The sequence below is a fragment of the Scleropages formosus genome, chromosome 19 (assembly GCF_900964775.1).
Source record: "Scleropages formosus chromosome 19, fSclFor1.1, whole genome shotgun sequence".
NCBI lineage: Eukaryota > Metazoa > Chordata > Actinopteri > Osteoglossiformes > Osteoglossidae > Scleropages > Scleropages formosus.
In genome coordinates, this window is record NC_041824.1 from 20910672 (window position 1) to 20927149 (window position 16478).

Sequence of the window (16478 nt, forward strand, 5' to 3'; positions counted from 1 at the left end):
TTTGGAGAAAAGCATCTGCTAAATAAATAAATGTAATACATAAGACACTGTTTCATCCTTCACACAAGTACCATTAGCCACAAATTAACACATACCTTGCCCCATTTATAGATGTCATTACATGCAGACCTCCACAGGGATTTTAGTACTGTATAACATTCATTCTTTCTATGAACCTGTAGGCCCAAGATATTATTGCATCCCAGCACTATTAATTCTGCAAGCACAGTCTGCTGATGACACCATGCAGCCACAGAGAGGGCTCACAGACACTCACCGAGCATGTTTCTCTGTGCTTTCTGCCATAGCCAGGGCACGGCTCAGGGCGGCCTTCACCTCATTGACCAGCGCCACTTGAGCATCAGTGCCTGTGCCTGCAGCAGCCAAGCTGGCCAGGAAAAGTCGTGCAAGAGCAGGGGTGTCCTTGTCCTCAGAGTTCTGTGTGTGTGGGAGCAGGTGGTCCAGAACAAAAGCCAACACACTGCAGTCCTGTTAGGTACAGAGAAAAGCAAATGAAATGCACACAGACATACACAGATACGGTTTAGTACCGTATCACACACAGATGCTGTAGCAAGAAAAAAAAACTGCAGGTCTAACAAAAAGGGACAAGGGAGAAAGGGAATGAGGCCAAAGACCAACAAACCTCCTTGATGAGCTCAGATTGACCAGCGGTGTAGCAGTAGGATGCAATGAGAGTGGCAATGCCAACATAAGAGCGCACCAACTCTGCCAGTAGCCTCAAGATGGTAGAAGTGGGCATCAGAGGTTTGCTGGCCTTGCTCTTTGCCCCCCGCCCATCCTCTGAGGTGGTGCCTCTCTCCCCATCACGATCTTTCTTCCCATCTCGAGTTTCCTCAGGAGTTGAGGCTAAGAAGGAAAGGAAGAGTAAAAGTAGAGGAATGGAGAGAGACCTCAGCAAAGACTGAGGAGCAGACAAAGAAAAGTGCTGCCAGCTTCATGCTCTGAGGAGCAGCAGGGACTCACCTTCTCCTTGTGGTGTGCCAGACTGGGATGACTCTGCTGCACTGCCGTCGGCCGCAAAAACCTGAGTCTAAAGGGAGAACGAGATGCTCAACAGTTGCCTATATCTGTAAATGTCAGGTACAAGTGCACGCTCACAGAATGACACCACTCACATTGATGCTGAAGGCAGTTTGGGAGTCAAAGTCACTGCCCTGTCGTGTCAACCTGTACTGCTGGTACACGTCATCTCCAACATCTTGGAGAATTTGACAGAGGTCCTGGCTGGCGGATGTTGTCACAAGTCTGCCCTCTCCTCTCTCTGCTAAACGACAGTACAACACAGATACGTGGGTTTGTAAGAGGAAAGAAAATGACAACATCCATTTCCTAAATTCACCTTAGCGACATGATTCACAAGCAGAATAGGTGGTGCTTACCCTCTTCTGGAGCATGGTAGGCAGCCAAGGCATTGAGCATGTCATAGATGACTTCCTTGATGGTGTCAGGAATGGAAGGTAGTGGAGACAGCTTGAGAGGGGTGGTCTTTACCAGCTGCACAGCATTTGGACCTTTGATGCGCAAATTCTCAAACTCATCGTCTGATGCTGTCCAAAAAGAAAAGGCAAATGTCAAGACCATTATGTTGTACCATTTACAAAATGTCCAAAAAACTCCACATAAAGCTTCATATTTCCTCTACAAAACAGTTTTAGTACAGTCTTCCCATTCAAGCTGAAACATTATATATGCAAGAGTGAATTAAAAGTCATATATGAAATACACCAAGCACAGGACAACACTTCCCCTTACTGTATTGTGTTACCTGTGACTGACAGACATGATGTCACTGTCAAACTCACCAGTCCCTGTGCCCCTGGGTGCTGGCAGGGCAATGCGCATGCAGCTGCTGGCTGTTTCTATGAAGCACTCAGGGCTCCGGCAGGCAGCAGGGCCTAACACACGGAGGATGTAGTTGATCTCCCGTGAGCCCAGGCTGCCCGACACCACACCCGAGGTAGTGCTGCCTGCCCCACTCGTCACAGCTGAACGCACCACCTAAAAAAAGGGCAGAGCATGTGGGGGGGAAAAAAGAAAAAAGAAAAAAAAAAAAAACCCACAAATGCACACTGCTCAAAACAGGTTGTGGAAAGTTGGATGCAAGACTGTACCTTCTCCATGGTGTGACGCAGTGTGGCAGGGTCCTCGATGATATGGCGGAAGAGCAACGTGACCAGAGGTGTAAATCCACTGAACCCAGAGGTCTGCGTCAGCCCCAGGATCATGCGGGTGCTCTTGAGCTCGGCAAACATCATGGCATAGTGGTGTGTGCGCGTCAGACGCAGACAGAGCCGAAGTGTGGCATGGAGGGTGTCCGGATCCACCGGCACACTGATCATACTGACACAGGCACGGATCAGCACCGTAGTCATCTCATCTGACAGGCCTTGTATGACCACGCTGCCAGGCTCTGCTGCCAGTGACTCCTGGCTGGGAGGGGGAGGAACTGCAGGAGGGGCTGGGACTGAACCTGAGGAATCCTTAGGCTCCTGCCCAGCCTCTTTAGGAACAGTCATTTCCACTGCATATGGGGCAGATTCTGAAAGAAATGAAGAGCACAGCACAATGACTATAAGTAAATATCCAAAATGGGGCAAGGATAATTTAGAGGACAACACATTCTGCCTGTTAAGTGTCACGCACTTCCTGTAGCCGAATGCAAGAAACTGGTGAGCTGTTTTCCACAACAATACTGGATATGTAAATATAGATGAAGACCCATTGATGTTAACTGTGGCCTCTGTATTGACAATATTAGACAAAATAAAACACTGTTCTAAACTTTAACTGATACAAGAAACACCAGTCCCTGCGCTGAGTGCTTACTCACCTGAATCAGCTGGCCCCTCCTCAGCCTTACTTGCTCGTTCCTCCTCTACCTCCTCCCTCTCGCGCTCGGTGTCATTTGAGCTGCCATTCTTGGAGGATTTGGGGACACGTGGCATTCGCTGAACTGTCAGCATGACAGGCCGCCGGTTCCCAGTCTCTTCATTTACCTGCCAAACATTAAGAAAATAAAGATGATAACTGCAATAAACTGAGGTTCGTAGAAAGGTTTGTTCATGTGTTAAACAGGGATCCCACCTGGACCATGGTGTTGAACTGGACAGTATATCTGCGGCGGCCTGCAGTAAAGCGCACGCTGCTCTCGCCTGCTCTCCATGCCAAGTCGATGGTGCTATTATTGCTGGCACTGTAGCTGCACCAGCGGCCTGAGCGGTCATCAAACCAGCGCCAGTTATTACCATTAGGTTGCAGGTACTGGATAGGTGACAAGAGTAAAGCGGAAAATTACAAAAACAGCTGCAGAGATGGGGGAAGGAAAACAAGATCATTGTCTTTCATGTCTTCTCATGTTCATTAAGCAAGGTCAAAGCCCCCCAGCATCAATTTACTGGCTTTCATAACTACAGTGAACTAAACACTTAACGTGGTCTTAAATGAGCCATTAAACACTCTCATACTTTGTTCATCTGTGCTCTTCTTTTGGATGAGACAGCCATCTTTTCATAGAAGTCAATGAGAAGTAGTACTGGAGTGATCCACCTGTGGTGATTAAAAACAATTGGCTAAACCACATAAACCAAACTTCTGTAATACAACCTGTGTCTGCATACACAAACCATTTTTACTCCACTAAACAGGATCCTTACATTTAGAGAAAACGCAAACCTTTTCCAGAAGCATATGAATACTGAAATTATTTTTTTACTGAAAGCAAGTGGAAAATTTGCATTTTGTGACCCTGAGGGGAGTTGTAAATCCCTGTTCTGTTTATTTGAAAAAAAATTAATCCAGATGTGGTCCATGAAGGAAACGCATGCAAGCCATATTACCATAATCATATTTGCATGCTCATTACACACCAAGCACTCCACTACCACAAACCACTCATGTACCCATCAGGCAATTTAGGGGGACTCAACAACTGTGTTTTATTACAGCGACCTCAGTTACCCATAACAGTGCTTGCAGGGGGGAGTGGGGAGTAGTGGAGACATGCAGACTCACTTGGGTGTCTGAACTTCCTTCTGCTCCTTAGCTGCCTGCAGGCAGGGCTGCACCACCTCCAGGAGCTTTACCAGCACGTTAAGGATCCCACTGTTCTCCACCACTCTGGCACAGGACAGCTTCAGCTCCTGCATATTTCACAAGGCAGCGAAAGCCATCACAATAAATATTGGGTGTGTGTGCATGCGCGCTCACTCGAGTGGGGGTGCTCACCTCAAATAGCAGTGTCAACAGCAATATGCGTGTGGCAAGGTTTGAGGCCTGGGGTAGTGTGGTCATCTGGCTGGTCCACTCCAGCACGGTTTTGGTATCACTGGTAGTGAGAGGGAGAGCTGCCTTGATCAGCACATCTGCAGCTTCCCACACCTGAGGTATACAGAGGATTGAGTCAGTGAGATCTCAGTGTTTCTCCTGCCTACAACCTCACTGAGTAGAGGTGCTGAGCTGGTAATGCACTCACCTGATTAACAACCTGCCTAAGGATGAGGTCTCGGAACTCAGGGCCATTCCTCTTAATGGCCGTCATGAGCAGGTCGCAGACACGGTAAACAGTATCAGGCAGCTCATCTAGCAGATGGAAGCAGCCGGGCAACATAGAATCAGTGAAAGCTTGCAACTCAGAGCAGTCCAGGGGCTCTGCCTCAAGAAAGCGCTCTAAGCAGCGTGCCTCCTCTTCTTCCACACGCTCCCGTGCCCGCCGCTCTTCCTCCTCACGCCGCCGTGCAGCCTCCTGTATAGCCAGGAGGGAAAGAAATGGAAACATAAGACCTATGACAACAGCAATCTGAAAGTGGATGATATTGCCTCATGGTTTGATCAACACTCTTGTGTGGATGCGTGTGTGTGTGTGTGTATGGGAGGGAGGAAGGGAGACTGCTCACCTCTGGTGAATCAGAACGCTGCTCCATGCTGACTTCCTGTCCCAAAGACATAGCAATGGCTCTCATCATCTGATCTTCCTCTGACATACCAAGATCCTATATAACACAAAATTAAATCATACAAGTCTTTTGGACTTTTTTGTCAACACATTTTATAGCAGATATAGAATGTCATCTGTCCATAATCATTCAAATGCATTGCACATTAGCCATCAGTCTGGCAAAGCAGCAGAGGTTCCCTGTTAGTTCTCTTTCCCTCCAAATAGATGTAAACAAAACCATACCCTGACAGCACCACTCAGGAGTGGTGGCGGGTGGGTCAGCAGGTACTCGGTGGCTTGCTCCATGGTGCTGGTGTTGAGCAAGGCTTCCATGGCATGCTCTCTGGAGAATCCCATGTCCATCAGCTACAACAGGAAGAAAAACACAAAGTGTTACCTAATATAAGCGTGCAAAACTCAGCAAAGCCAGTGAACCAGCAACCCTAATCAAGTCAAATATGTTCTAAAATCATTTCATGTCTTGCTTTCAACTCAAGAAAGTCTGTTCTCTTTTGTAAAAAATAAAAAAAAAAAAAAAAAAAAAAAAAACCTGCCATGCTAAATTTTTTCTCCTTTTTTTATCCATGGACTTCCTGATGACCCTGCTGCTACCTCAGGACACCGACATGACAAATTGGAACTGTGGGAATTTGGGGTTTCTATACCACTCACCTGAGTCAGCTGCTGCTGATTGACCTGAGGCTCCCTCCTGGAGGCTGAGGCATTGCTTTCTTCAGCTGCTCCAATCCCTGTACTTGCCCCAGCAGGTCCGGCTCCTACAGAAGTGCTGCCTGCAGCCCCTATAGCACCACCACTTCCCACAGGTGCACTAGTCCCACCCTCCTCCTCAGGCCGAGGACCTCCCTCCCGCTCCTTGGCCAGTCGCTCACGGATAACAGGCTCCCCCCTGAGTATATGGCACAAGATGGCCAGCATAGACTCAGCCATGCGACCACCATACACCTTCAGGGGCTTGCGGTTCCACAGGTTACGGATGCAGCTGAATGCCGCCTAGGGTGGAGAACAAATGCAAATGTGTATTTAGAGTGCTGCACAACAAATGTTAAGATAAGTGTTTTATCAACAGTTATGCAGAAAAATAAATCCCTTTAGTTTATAAACTTTCAATGGTATACTAAGGAAATGAAGTAAAAAAAGACAAGGTAATGAGACCTAAAATAATCAGAGAACTATGCAATATTGAAACATAAAAGCCAAATTAGTTTGCTTGCTCAGAACTTTCACGGCCTAGTATTATGAAGACAGTGTGATAAAAAAAACCAACTGGTAAGACTCAGCTCACCTTCTGAGTGACAATGAGAAAGCGAAGGGCGCTGAACTGTGGAGAGGCAGGGCTAGAACCAGGCACCTTGGCAGGGAGAGCGTGGGGGGAGTCCAGCACAGTGCTTGGATTCACCATCTTCTCCACAAGCATCAGCCAAGCATCCAGGAACTCACCCGTACCGTCTGGCAGCTCAGGGTGCTCCAGGCCCTCTGACACTGGCACCTTGCCTCCCATTGAAAGGGCCCAGTTAAAGGTCCTACGGAGGAGCAGAGGTCATGGGGACAGTGAAAGAAGGTTGAATTTGCTGGCGACAGAACAATTACAGTGTCAACATTACCAACCTCCAATGGCTTTTCAAAAAAAGTGAAAGTAGAAAACTCAAGTGAACAAGTTTGCAATTTTATTCCTCCAGTCTTTTCTAGAAATACTACAGCAGCACATTCCATGTCACGCCAATTTCTGATACAGCGAGAATACTAGGAAAGCCTCACTCACTGAAACAGGGCATCATGCCCACCAGAGCAGAAGAACTTTTGCAGCATGAGGTGGTACGGGTACTTCCGCTCATCGAACAGCATGGGAGAGGTAAAGCCGACCGAGCAGATGAAAAACGTTAGCCTGGAGGGAAGATGGTCCACAGTGGGTTTGGTGGGACACACAAGAGGAGGTGAGCATTTGAAAAGAGTAGAAAAGATTTCCTCTTCAAGGGCAAACCCACACTCCGCTCACCTGAAACGGGGTGTGGGTGTGTATGGAGGTGGCTGCCAGCTGAGTCCTTTGGTGAGCAGCTTAGTGAGGGAAGAGGCAGTGGCACGGGCTGCTGGAGTGGGTGCTGTGCCAGTGCTGGCTGCATGATGGGAGCGCCGCTGGCGGACTGGGGAGCCCACACAGAGCTTCACCAGCAGGCCAAAGAGCTCTGCCAGAGCACGGCCCAAACGTGACGATGCTGGGTTGGAGAAAACAAGGAAATAAAGCATGTCATGGGTGACAGGGACAGGATTAAAAAGAAGACAGGCAGGCAAAACTGGGTTTATACAGTGAACCACCAAAGGCTCAGTAATAGTATGGCAGATATGCAACACTTCTTTTGAAGAGGTTCACAGAATACAGAAAGACAACCATCTAGGACACAGACTGGGGCTATACCTGGAAGTGGAACCAAGCACACACCATCTAAATTAAGGGTGAGTAGGAGGCAAAAAGGTGGCAAGAAGGTGATCTGGGGAAAGGAGACACACATGCAAACTGACCAGAAAGCAAAGGCTTGATCTGCTTGATGCGTGCGGCCATGGCGGGAGTGAGTTTGGACTTGGCCTTGGGATCTGCCACAGTGGGCTCATCTGTCTCCATGGGAGCCAGTGCATCCCCATCCAGTCCTATACCCTCCAACAGGCCCTGCGCTGAGGGTTCAACGCCCACTGGTGCACCATCACTATCACCCTCTGAAATGAAAGAGATATAGGTGTGAGAAAAACAATGCGAGTCTGAACGAGATATCACAAACTGTGAGACACTGAAGAGGAATGATCAGGCAGTAGAGAACTGTCTTAAGAGACCTCTTAATGGCAACAGAACTGTATCCATTAAGGTAGCAATACAAAAATAAAATGCATATATGCTTCGTATTACAAAAATGTAAGTTACAGATTTGATAACATTTCAATTTATTTTTAACTGCTTTATCTTCACCGTTATAATAAAGAATAAAAACCACACAGAATGGAAACTGAATTGGTGCTATGGGAGACAGGAGGAAGACACAGTATATGTTGGAGCCAGAAAAGTGCAAACTACCCAGTACCTTTACGAGACAGATACGTGCCTCTTATGATTGGAAACAAAGTGACAAGATGTTGACAAATGTTTATGTAATGCATTTTTTTGCTTCCTCATGGGTGCCTTTCTTTGTTTCCCATGAAAGAAACAGTCAACATTTAAGGTGAAACATTTTAATGTTCTCCCCACGAGGCTACAACGCAGGTTGTTACAGTGCTTCCTTGCTCACCTCCACTGTTTTGTTGCACAGAAGAAACATGGCACTGTTATGTATATAAAGCAAAACACAACACTCAACAGTAGGTTGTAGGTGACATTTTCAATTTTAAAGCAGAATTTGATACTAGTTAAAATTAATAAAGGATAGTAAACTAGCTTTCTGTCCAGAGTTCCCTGCCTCATGCCCAATGTTTACAGTATAAAGGGACACAGCTTATACAGTGCAGGGTCTCTAAGTGATTTTTTTAAGTTTCATCTGATGTTTTAAAACAGAATTTAACTTCTGAATAAATTGAGGGATTAAGTTGCACTTTTTTTTGTTTGGATTTACAAACAATTCAAGTAATGAACGGACTTCAAGTCACAGTTGCATTTGTTAGTCGAGGTACAAGTGTATACATGGTGTGTAACAGCTTGTTTACCGTATCTTAATTAATATAGCCGAAGATGGGGGTAACCACAGACAGACAAATGTAACAACGCAACGCATAATTTAAATCTGCTGAAGTATTACACTGTTTCAAGTAACAAATTTTGACATTTCAGGAGATTAAAACAAAGTGAAGACATTGCTGCAAATGTCAAAGAATGATTCCACTGACCTTTTAAGTGTGTGTATGTGTGTGCACACATTATTATGTATTCGGACTCCTCACCTGTCCTCCTGGCCCCCGGTCCAGCTGCAGCGGTGGAAATTGTGACTGTGCTTCCTGGTCTCTCCTCCTTGGGCACCAGCTTCTGCATGTCAGCCTGTCCAAACTCACACCCTGGTGGCAAGCTGTCACCAGAGAAAAGGGTGAACCAGGTCATAGCAACTGTATTAACATAAAGTAAACCCACAGCACTAGGTAAACAAAAAAAGACAAACAGCTCCTGCAATGCAAACCTATATGCAGTCAAATGTTCACACACACACAAGACATAATACAGTGCCACAAGAAATAAAAAAGATGCCAGTATTGCAAAATGAGATGTCACTTAGAAGAAAAGCATCTGCTCAATAAATAAATGTAAAAATCATATGAAACTATGTAATGACAGTTCTATAAAATATTTACAGAAAAATTGGAACAAGTTTACAAGAAATAAAAAGCAAGTGGTTCTAATTGCCTTATGTCACAGGGCTTGTTATGTACATTACATACATTTACATTTAATCATTCATTTAGCTGATGCTTTTCTCCAAAACAACTTATGATGTTAAGGTATTTACAATTTTTACCCATATTTATATAGCTGGGTAATTTTACTGGAGCAATTTAGGGTAACCTTGTTCAAGGTTACTACAGCCAGAGGTGGGGATCGAACCTGAAACCTTTGGATCCAAAGGCAACAGCTCTAATCCCCATGTTATTAACTGTCCCTTTAGGTTTGACAGGCTCCTTTCTCATTGGTTTTTTTTTTTTTCATCCTTTCTGCCCCTAACTTGCCTCTAAAGGACCCAGATGGTTAGATGAATAGTGAGGATACCATAAACCACAGGACATTAGTTTTCAAAATGATGTGCTAGACTAAAACATTTGTACTGTGCAGCTGAAGCTATAACAGGGGAGCAAGACCTGAGCCCTATGCTAACCTGTTGGGTGTGCAGAGCGACAGAAGCACTGTGCTCTCCCACACCAGTGAGCAGTACAGCTGGCTCAGCTTGTTGAGCACGTTGAGGCCCAGCTGGGAGCCCCACTGGTTCACGGAGATGGCCCTGATCTCGCTCTAGAGGAGAACACAAATAAACTGTTAGACATACCTCATGTTTGCATGTTATGCTCTTCCAATTCACTAGGCCCTTAAAACCATCTCTAGTTTTTAAACTTTAAATCACACCTTCACTGTGACTGCTAGGAAATAAAGGGATAACTGTTGCTAGCTGTCAGCTTACAGGCTAGCCCAATAAAAAAAGACAGTGAGTCAAACTTAAGTCCATCTCACCTGTCCAACACGGCAGGTGTGTACAAACATCATTATGTAGGCATGTGCAGCAGTGAGTGCGTGCAACAGGGGAGTGGCACTGGCTGACAGCGTGGCATCGGTCACATGACCAGCCGTGGCAAGCTCACGCAACAGCACAGAGCCACCAGGGGCCTCAATAGGCCGGTGTAAGGGTTCCAAAGCTGTCAGGATCAGATCCAGCTGGCAAAGACCTTCCTGCAGCACCTTAGGCTCGTGGGACAGAGTCTGTGACGCGGTAAGAAAACAAATATTCAACAGGAGCGAAAACATGAACAAGACTCTCTTTCAATAGGCAACTGGTCACAACAATACGACCAACAGCAGAAAACCCACTTCTCCCAGTTTCAGGAAGAACCCTCCAGATAAGCGCTCCAAGTTAAGTAAGTTCTGCTGGTCGCATCCCAAATACAACCCATGTTCTCACCAGTATAGACTTGCAGACCCCAGCCACAGCCTGGCAGGCTGCAGAGGTGGGGAAGTCTATGGGCAGGTTGGGCAACCCCAGGATGGACACGAGGGGCAAAAGTCCTTTCTGGTTCACAAACTCCTGGCAGTGGTCATCCGTGGTGTTATTACTGAGGATTGACTCCACAAACTTCATCTGAAGAGACAAAGAAAGAAACTTCAGAATGGTACCAGGATGAGGTGCAGCTCTGTGGGGTCTCCAGACTGTTCAGCCAACGCTCAGCCTCAGAGTATTGTGCCCAAAAAAAGAAAAGAAAAAAAAAAAAACTTGGTATCCTAACATCAGAGAAGTGAAAAAGGAGACAGAACTGAGGTCACTCAGCACAGGTGCTTGGCATTGTTACATGGTTGGGATTCAATCTGCAGTGTTTACTGAAGCATTGTGTAATTTAGATACAAATACCATGCTGAAGATCATCATTTCTAACCTTTTTTTCAGTTAAAATTGCAATGTTGATTAAGCTGACCCTATGAAAGACAAATACTGGACCACTAACATTTTTAGCTGTCACACTGTGGAGTGGCATTCTTGACATGTGCATCTACATTATATTTGTGTCTAAAGCAGTGGCATGGTTTTCTGCTGCACTTTGTCACTATTTCTCTGGCAAAGAGCAGACACTGCTGACTTCCAAACAAAACCTTTTAAGGAACACCTTTATTTATAGTCCACATCTATGAGGTGGGCTCTGAAATAGTTCTGTTCATATTCTAACAGGCTGGGGGACCCTGTCAGAACAATTTCATATATTATTACACTTTAAACACACAAAGCACAATTGTTCAAATGACCCAAAAAAACATTACTATAGAGAAATCAAATTCATTGTGATTTCTTATGAGATTATTTTTAAAGGGTCAGGCAACAATGTCCTTAGTGTAACAAAGGATGGTCTTGCTTGTATGCTGACACACAAACTGTTCCTTGGTACATTTACAAATGTAAAATAGCAGTCGGTTGCCACCTACTGGCTGCAAAGTAAATATCCATCCCAGATGTTCAAAAACTGCACAATCAGATGACTTCAAAATTTTAGTTCCAATACACTGACAATATATGAAATTGAAAGCATGCTGCTCTCTAGTCTGTTATGGACATTTTTACTTTGAAAGGATATTTTGTTAAATAGTGAGGTGGAGAATTCATTGCGACGCACAATACACAGCCAAAATTCACAACCGCAGGACCTCTATTACAGGTAGAGGCTTGTTTCTCAGTAAACTCAATATTTCATTAGTCATAAGAACTCAGTGTTGCACTGCAGTAAATTCTTCCATTATAACATCCTTCTTACACAGTAAAAGTCAATACTATAGCTGTTCTACTGGCTAAACACCAAAAACAAGAAATTAACTCAATGTTAAAATGCTAAAGGCCGAGAAACAATTTAACAAGGTCTGTTATCTCATCCTGAACTTTCATCGGCCGTCTGTACTCAGTAGCCCAATTTACTGAGCATTTGCCCTTAAAGTAAAGGCAAATAATGGCTGAAATCCTCACCACATTCAGTATGTAGTCCATTAGGGGAATGGGTATCCTCTCTTCTGTACCAACCACTCTGCATTAGAAACAAAATTCATGTATAATACAAACACAAATGACAAAAATACACTTATGAACTATGACAAAAATGCATTTGACAATTCAGTAAGTTGCAATATCTGCTCTTGTAAACAAACACTTCCACCCAGTATGAACCCACTGCCTGCTGCTCTCTGGCTCTCCCTGTTGCTGGCTGAAGGAGTGCAGTGCCTCCTCCTCCTCTTCATCTTCACTGGAGGCCTCTTCAGCAGCATGACTGGAACGAGCAGGCGGTGCTGACACCGTCCCGTCCGGCTTCTGAATGGAGGGTTTCTGGCAGATGTACTCCGGGGCTCGGCCCAGGTTGCAGATCTCCTCCAGCAGCTGCCGAAGGGGAGACGACCAGTTGAATATTCAAAAAACATTCATTTTCACTAATGTTCCCACTATTAGGATCACACCACCATCACTGTCAGCTTACCTTGATAATGGCAGCTGTTGCATCTGTCTTGAGAGTGGGCTGGTGCCGCATAAGTTCATCCACTGCACTGCCCAAGTTTGAAGCTGTGTCTCCTGCACATACGAACACATCAATTCACCCCAGGACTTCTGTGAGCATCTCCTAGGCCTCATGAACCATCAAACTTCCAGACAAACTAAGGTATTTTACAATATAAAGTCTCAAATCTCTATAAAAGCATGTCTTTTTGTGTGTGTGTGTGTGTGTCTTTTCAGTATTTAAAAATTAAACAATTATGGTCTTGGGGGCTGGGACTACAGGAGCAACACAGCTAACAAGAAGTTCTGAAACTATGCACTCACAAGAACTGACCTTTGCTGTGAGCCTTGTTTCACTCACAAACATGGAAGTGAGCACTTCAAAGGTTGAGCCTAAATATAAGAGGGACTGGATGGCTGACCCACTCACCTAGAGGATCAGAGCTACGGCGACGGCGCATAGCAGGCAGATAGTCAGGGGACAGCAGCACCTTAAAGAGGCGCTCAAAAGGCTGGCACTGGACAAATGAATGGAGACCCCGGGCATTGAGGCACAGGGCACTGAAGACATTGGGCAGAGAGCCCAACACCTCACGGGTGGCAGGGACCTACCGAAACAGACAGAAACTTGTAAGAGGGAGAAAGGAGAGGCAGAAAAAAGGAAAGGAAGACTGAGAAAGTTAGAAACACATAGGTGAATGAGAAGAATCAAGCCTGAAACAGGAATACCAAATAGCCAGTTCTGAAATCCAAAAAAGAAAGGAGTTGAAGTGCTGGGGTGCAGATTAAAACACAGGTATCACAGAATACGAGAAAAAAAGGTAAAGGCAAGTGAGAGAAACAAGGTATACCAACAACTACACACTATAAGACTTATGTCTGATTTTATAAAAACAGCATTGAGTGCCTGAATGAAGATGAAATGAGACATGATCCACAAGGCAGACTCACGTCTTTGATGAGCAGAGCATGCAGCATGACATCAGTGAGTCCATTGTCCTGCAGTGATGAGAGGAGAGACGGCTCTTGGAACACGAACACAGTCACCACCTCCGTGGCTAGGGGAGAAAAACACACGCTTAAAGGTGAGGACTGGTTTCAAGGCAGCTTGTTCTACAAATCTGTGCCCAAATGGAAGAATATGGCAAGACAACAACGACTTTTCAAGAGCCCCACAGACAGGGCACAAGAGAGTGGACCCACTTACCCAAGAGGAAAAGAGAAGGGCCGTAGTACTCCGCATTACTAATGATGTGCTTCAGTGAGGTAGGCAAGGAGCCATCCATTACTGTCAAGGGAAGGTATTCTTTAACACTCAAACATATGTTGAAAATACACAACATGTGGACCACTATACTGTACACAGTGCACATTATTAACCAGATTACTTAATTCTGCTTAGAATTGCAAAGTAAAATAGACACAACCTGTGTCAAGTAGGCAATCATGCCCAACACTTCACATGTGACAGGGACCTACCGAGACAGACAGGGACTTGTAAGAGGGAGAAAGGACTCACCATGACGGATTCCATCGGAAAAGGCAGGGTCCTGGATGGCTTTTTTCAAGAAGTTCAGCATAGACTTCAAAAGAGCTGCTCTTTGGGGGATGCACTGCACACCTGGAAAAGGAGACCTTTATCACTCAGAGGCATGCAAAGTAAGACAACAGCTGGGAGCCCCTTCACCATGACTGAAGATACTCAATGCCGCATATTTATTTATATAGATCTACACACACACATATGATTTAACACAGTGATTAACCCCCCCATACAAACTTGTAACACTGAATATCAATATCTGAATACAATCATTAACTAGGCATTTGCCACACCAAACACACCGGAGCTGAGCGACAAGGGATGTTTACCGGGTCTGGGTGTGAATGTAGAGCTGCTCTGCACACGGTTTTCCGTTTCTGGTCGGGGCTCAGACGATGTGGAAGGACCAGGGCTGCTCTCCATAGCAATGTCTGGCACTGCAAAACCAGCAGACTTTTCATGAAACTCCCCACACAGTACAAAGTTACACACATGCAGACAGATGAGTTCACCAGATGTCACAAGTATCTGCCCTTCATCAAAAAAAGAAGCCTGAACTGAGCTACATTTTACAGCTTTTAAACAAAATTTTTTAGCTGCCCTTATAGTATAATAAAGCTTTGTCTCCTATACTATAATTTCTAACAAACAGAACTGTTGATAGTACAATGGCAAATGCAGATTTTAATCTACATTACATTATAATGAATATAACCTATTAAAAGCTCTTCTATGCAATCAAGGCTATGAGAACTGAGGAGGGCATTTTCAGTCCTGGATAGCAACTGTGCTGCTTTTGTTGGTTACCTTTCAGCCAATTTTAGTTAACCACATCAAGTGACTTAATTTCTCAAAGACATAAAAACAAAAAAGCTAATGCAGCAGTGCAACTGACCACCCCAGACCTAAAATAACTAGGGTGAAGCTTGTCATTCAGTTAAGCAAGCAAGCAAGGGAAAGACATGAACAGTTGTTGTCCATATCATGAACAAGAGGGGAAGAGGAAGTGAGTCTGACCGTCTGTATCGGTGTCCATGTCCTCAGTGTCTGCAGTTGTGCTGGGCCTTTGGATCTTTGGCTTGATGACAAAGGGACACTCCTTCCTGGACAGGTCCACCTCATGCTGCACAAATACAGGGGGATAGGGAGTGGGTTGGTAAACAGCAACGAAGGACTACAGACTGTGAAAGTCACACAGCAGTATGTGAGCCCTGAAGGCATTTGCCTACCTCCAGCCTGCAGATGAATATGGAGAGCCCACTGTGAGACTGGAAGGCAGCCATGTCTAGGTTGGTGATGAGGTCAACCACTCTGACAGCACGTGTCACAAAGGTAATCTGGTCCTGCTCATCTCCAAGGAACTTTATCACCTACGTAGTTACAGTTCAGTGTGAGTATGTGCGCACATGTATTGCTGAAGCAGTGAGAAAGAACTGGAGTGTACAACCAGTCCGAGTGTAAACCAGGTTGGTTTAACACCAGAAGTAAGGCATACGAGATGAGCTAATTAAAGAGCCTTTACCTTCAGCAGAGCCTCCATCATACCACATGAGACCAGGGCCTCACCGCCAGCATCATAGCTGGCCAAGTGATACAGAAAGGAGAAGAGAGCCGTGGCAAACTGGTGGGGGTAAGGCTCTATCAAGGGGTCTAAGAGAGATTGAAGGTAATACTCAACAACAGAAACACAATGACTGAACTCAACTAAAGTGTTCTCTGTAACAAACTGGAACGCCTCAAAATTACCAGGTGACTACACATTGTCAGTGTCAGCTCTATATGTGTGCACCTTGTTTTCCCTTCTCCAAAATTCAACATTTAAACAGCTACATTCTGAAAACACAGCTGTACAAAATACACTAAACAAAGAAAAAAAAAAAAACTCCTTTAATTAAGGGGCACAGACAGGAATTGAAACAGACTCTACAAATATACTCACCAATCATGGCCTGTATGCAGTTGCGCACCAATACAGGCAGGAAGCCGTGATAGGAGGCTGTGCCAGTGCAGTCAATGATGTTGGACAGTTTGGGAGTTCGCTCCAAATGGACTATGGAGGTCAGAGTACGCAAGGATGCTGCCTTGATGTCCTAAGAAAAAGGGGGCATTTAACTCTTGAATACTTGTGCATCTAATTGGATATGTAACTAAAAACCAATTCCAAAGGAAAGACAGAGAAGCATTCGCGAATCAAAATTCAAATCACACAAACGCTTTATGTGGAGAGAGGAAAACGGGGGATTGACCACTATAAAAATCTTGTTTA

At 45.1% G+C, this 16478-nt stretch overlaps 1 protein-coding gene across 6 annotated transcripts in view; it reads right to left on the reverse strand.

Annotated features, from left to right (window-relative positions):
* The window catches only part of huwe1 (HECT, UBA and WWE domain containing E3 ubiquitin protein ligase 1), a 47669-nt gene that overhangs the window by 19309 nt on the left and 11882 nt on the right, over nt 1-16478 (reverse strand). For 4 of the 6 annotated variants that reach the window (XM_018760480.2, XM_018760482.2, XM_018760484.2 and 1 more), the window contains exons 12-47: nt 16152-16302; nt 15735-15862; nt 15442-15582; nt 15230-15335; nt 14542-14649; nt 14189-14290; nt 13877-13957; nt 13621-13727; nt 13100-13277; nt 12653-12744; nt 12353-12555; nt 12151-12208; nt 10609-10785; nt 10164-10409; nt 9814-9947; nt 8894-9015; nt 7493-7684; nt 6972-7188; nt 6738-6860; nt 6261-6498; nt 5630-5968; nt 5201-5323; nt 4917-5012; nt 4496-4765; nt 4249-4401; nt 4036-4163; nt 3489-3570; nt 3109-3285; nt 2855-3020; nt 2136-2563; nt 1827-2022; nt 1404-1571; nt 1140-1288; nt 988-1054; nt 647-870; nt 278-489 (exon numbers count right to left, since the gene is read on the reverse strand). In XM_018760480.2, the coding sequence (XP_018615996.1) occupies nt 278-489; nt 647-870; nt 988-1054; nt 1140-1288; nt 1404-1571; nt 1827-2022; nt 2136-2563; nt 2855-3020; nt 3109-3285; nt 3489-3570; nt 4036-4163; nt 4249-4401; nt 4496-4765; nt 4917-5012; nt 5201-5323; nt 5630-5968; nt 6261-6498; nt 6738-6860; nt 6972-7188; nt 7493-7684; nt 8894-9015; nt 9814-9947; nt 10164-10409; nt 10609-10785; nt 12151-12208; nt 12353-12555; nt 12653-12744; nt 13100-13277; nt 13621-13727; nt 13877-13957; nt 14189-14290; nt 14542-14649; nt 15230-15335; nt 15442-15582; nt 15735-15862; nt 16152-16302 (5882 nt within the window). The remainder of the gene's footprint in view (nt 1-277; nt 490-646; nt 871-987; nt 1055-1139; nt 1289-1403; nt 1572-1826; nt 2023-2135; nt 2564-2854; nt 3021-3108; nt 3286-3488; nt 3571-4035; nt 4164-4248; nt 4402-4495; nt 4766-4916; nt 5013-5200; nt 5324-5629; nt 5969-6260; nt 6499-6737; nt 6861-6971; nt 7189-7492; nt 7685-8893; nt 9016-9813; nt 9948-10163; nt 10410-10608; nt 10786-12150; nt 12209-12352; nt 12556-12652; nt 12745-13099; nt 13278-13620; nt 13728-13876; nt 13958-14188; nt 14291-14541; nt 14650-15229; nt 15336-15441; nt 15583-15734; nt 15863-16151; nt 16303-16478) is intronic. The other 2 variants (XM_018760483.2, XM_018760481.2) reach the window with 2 other exon arrangements.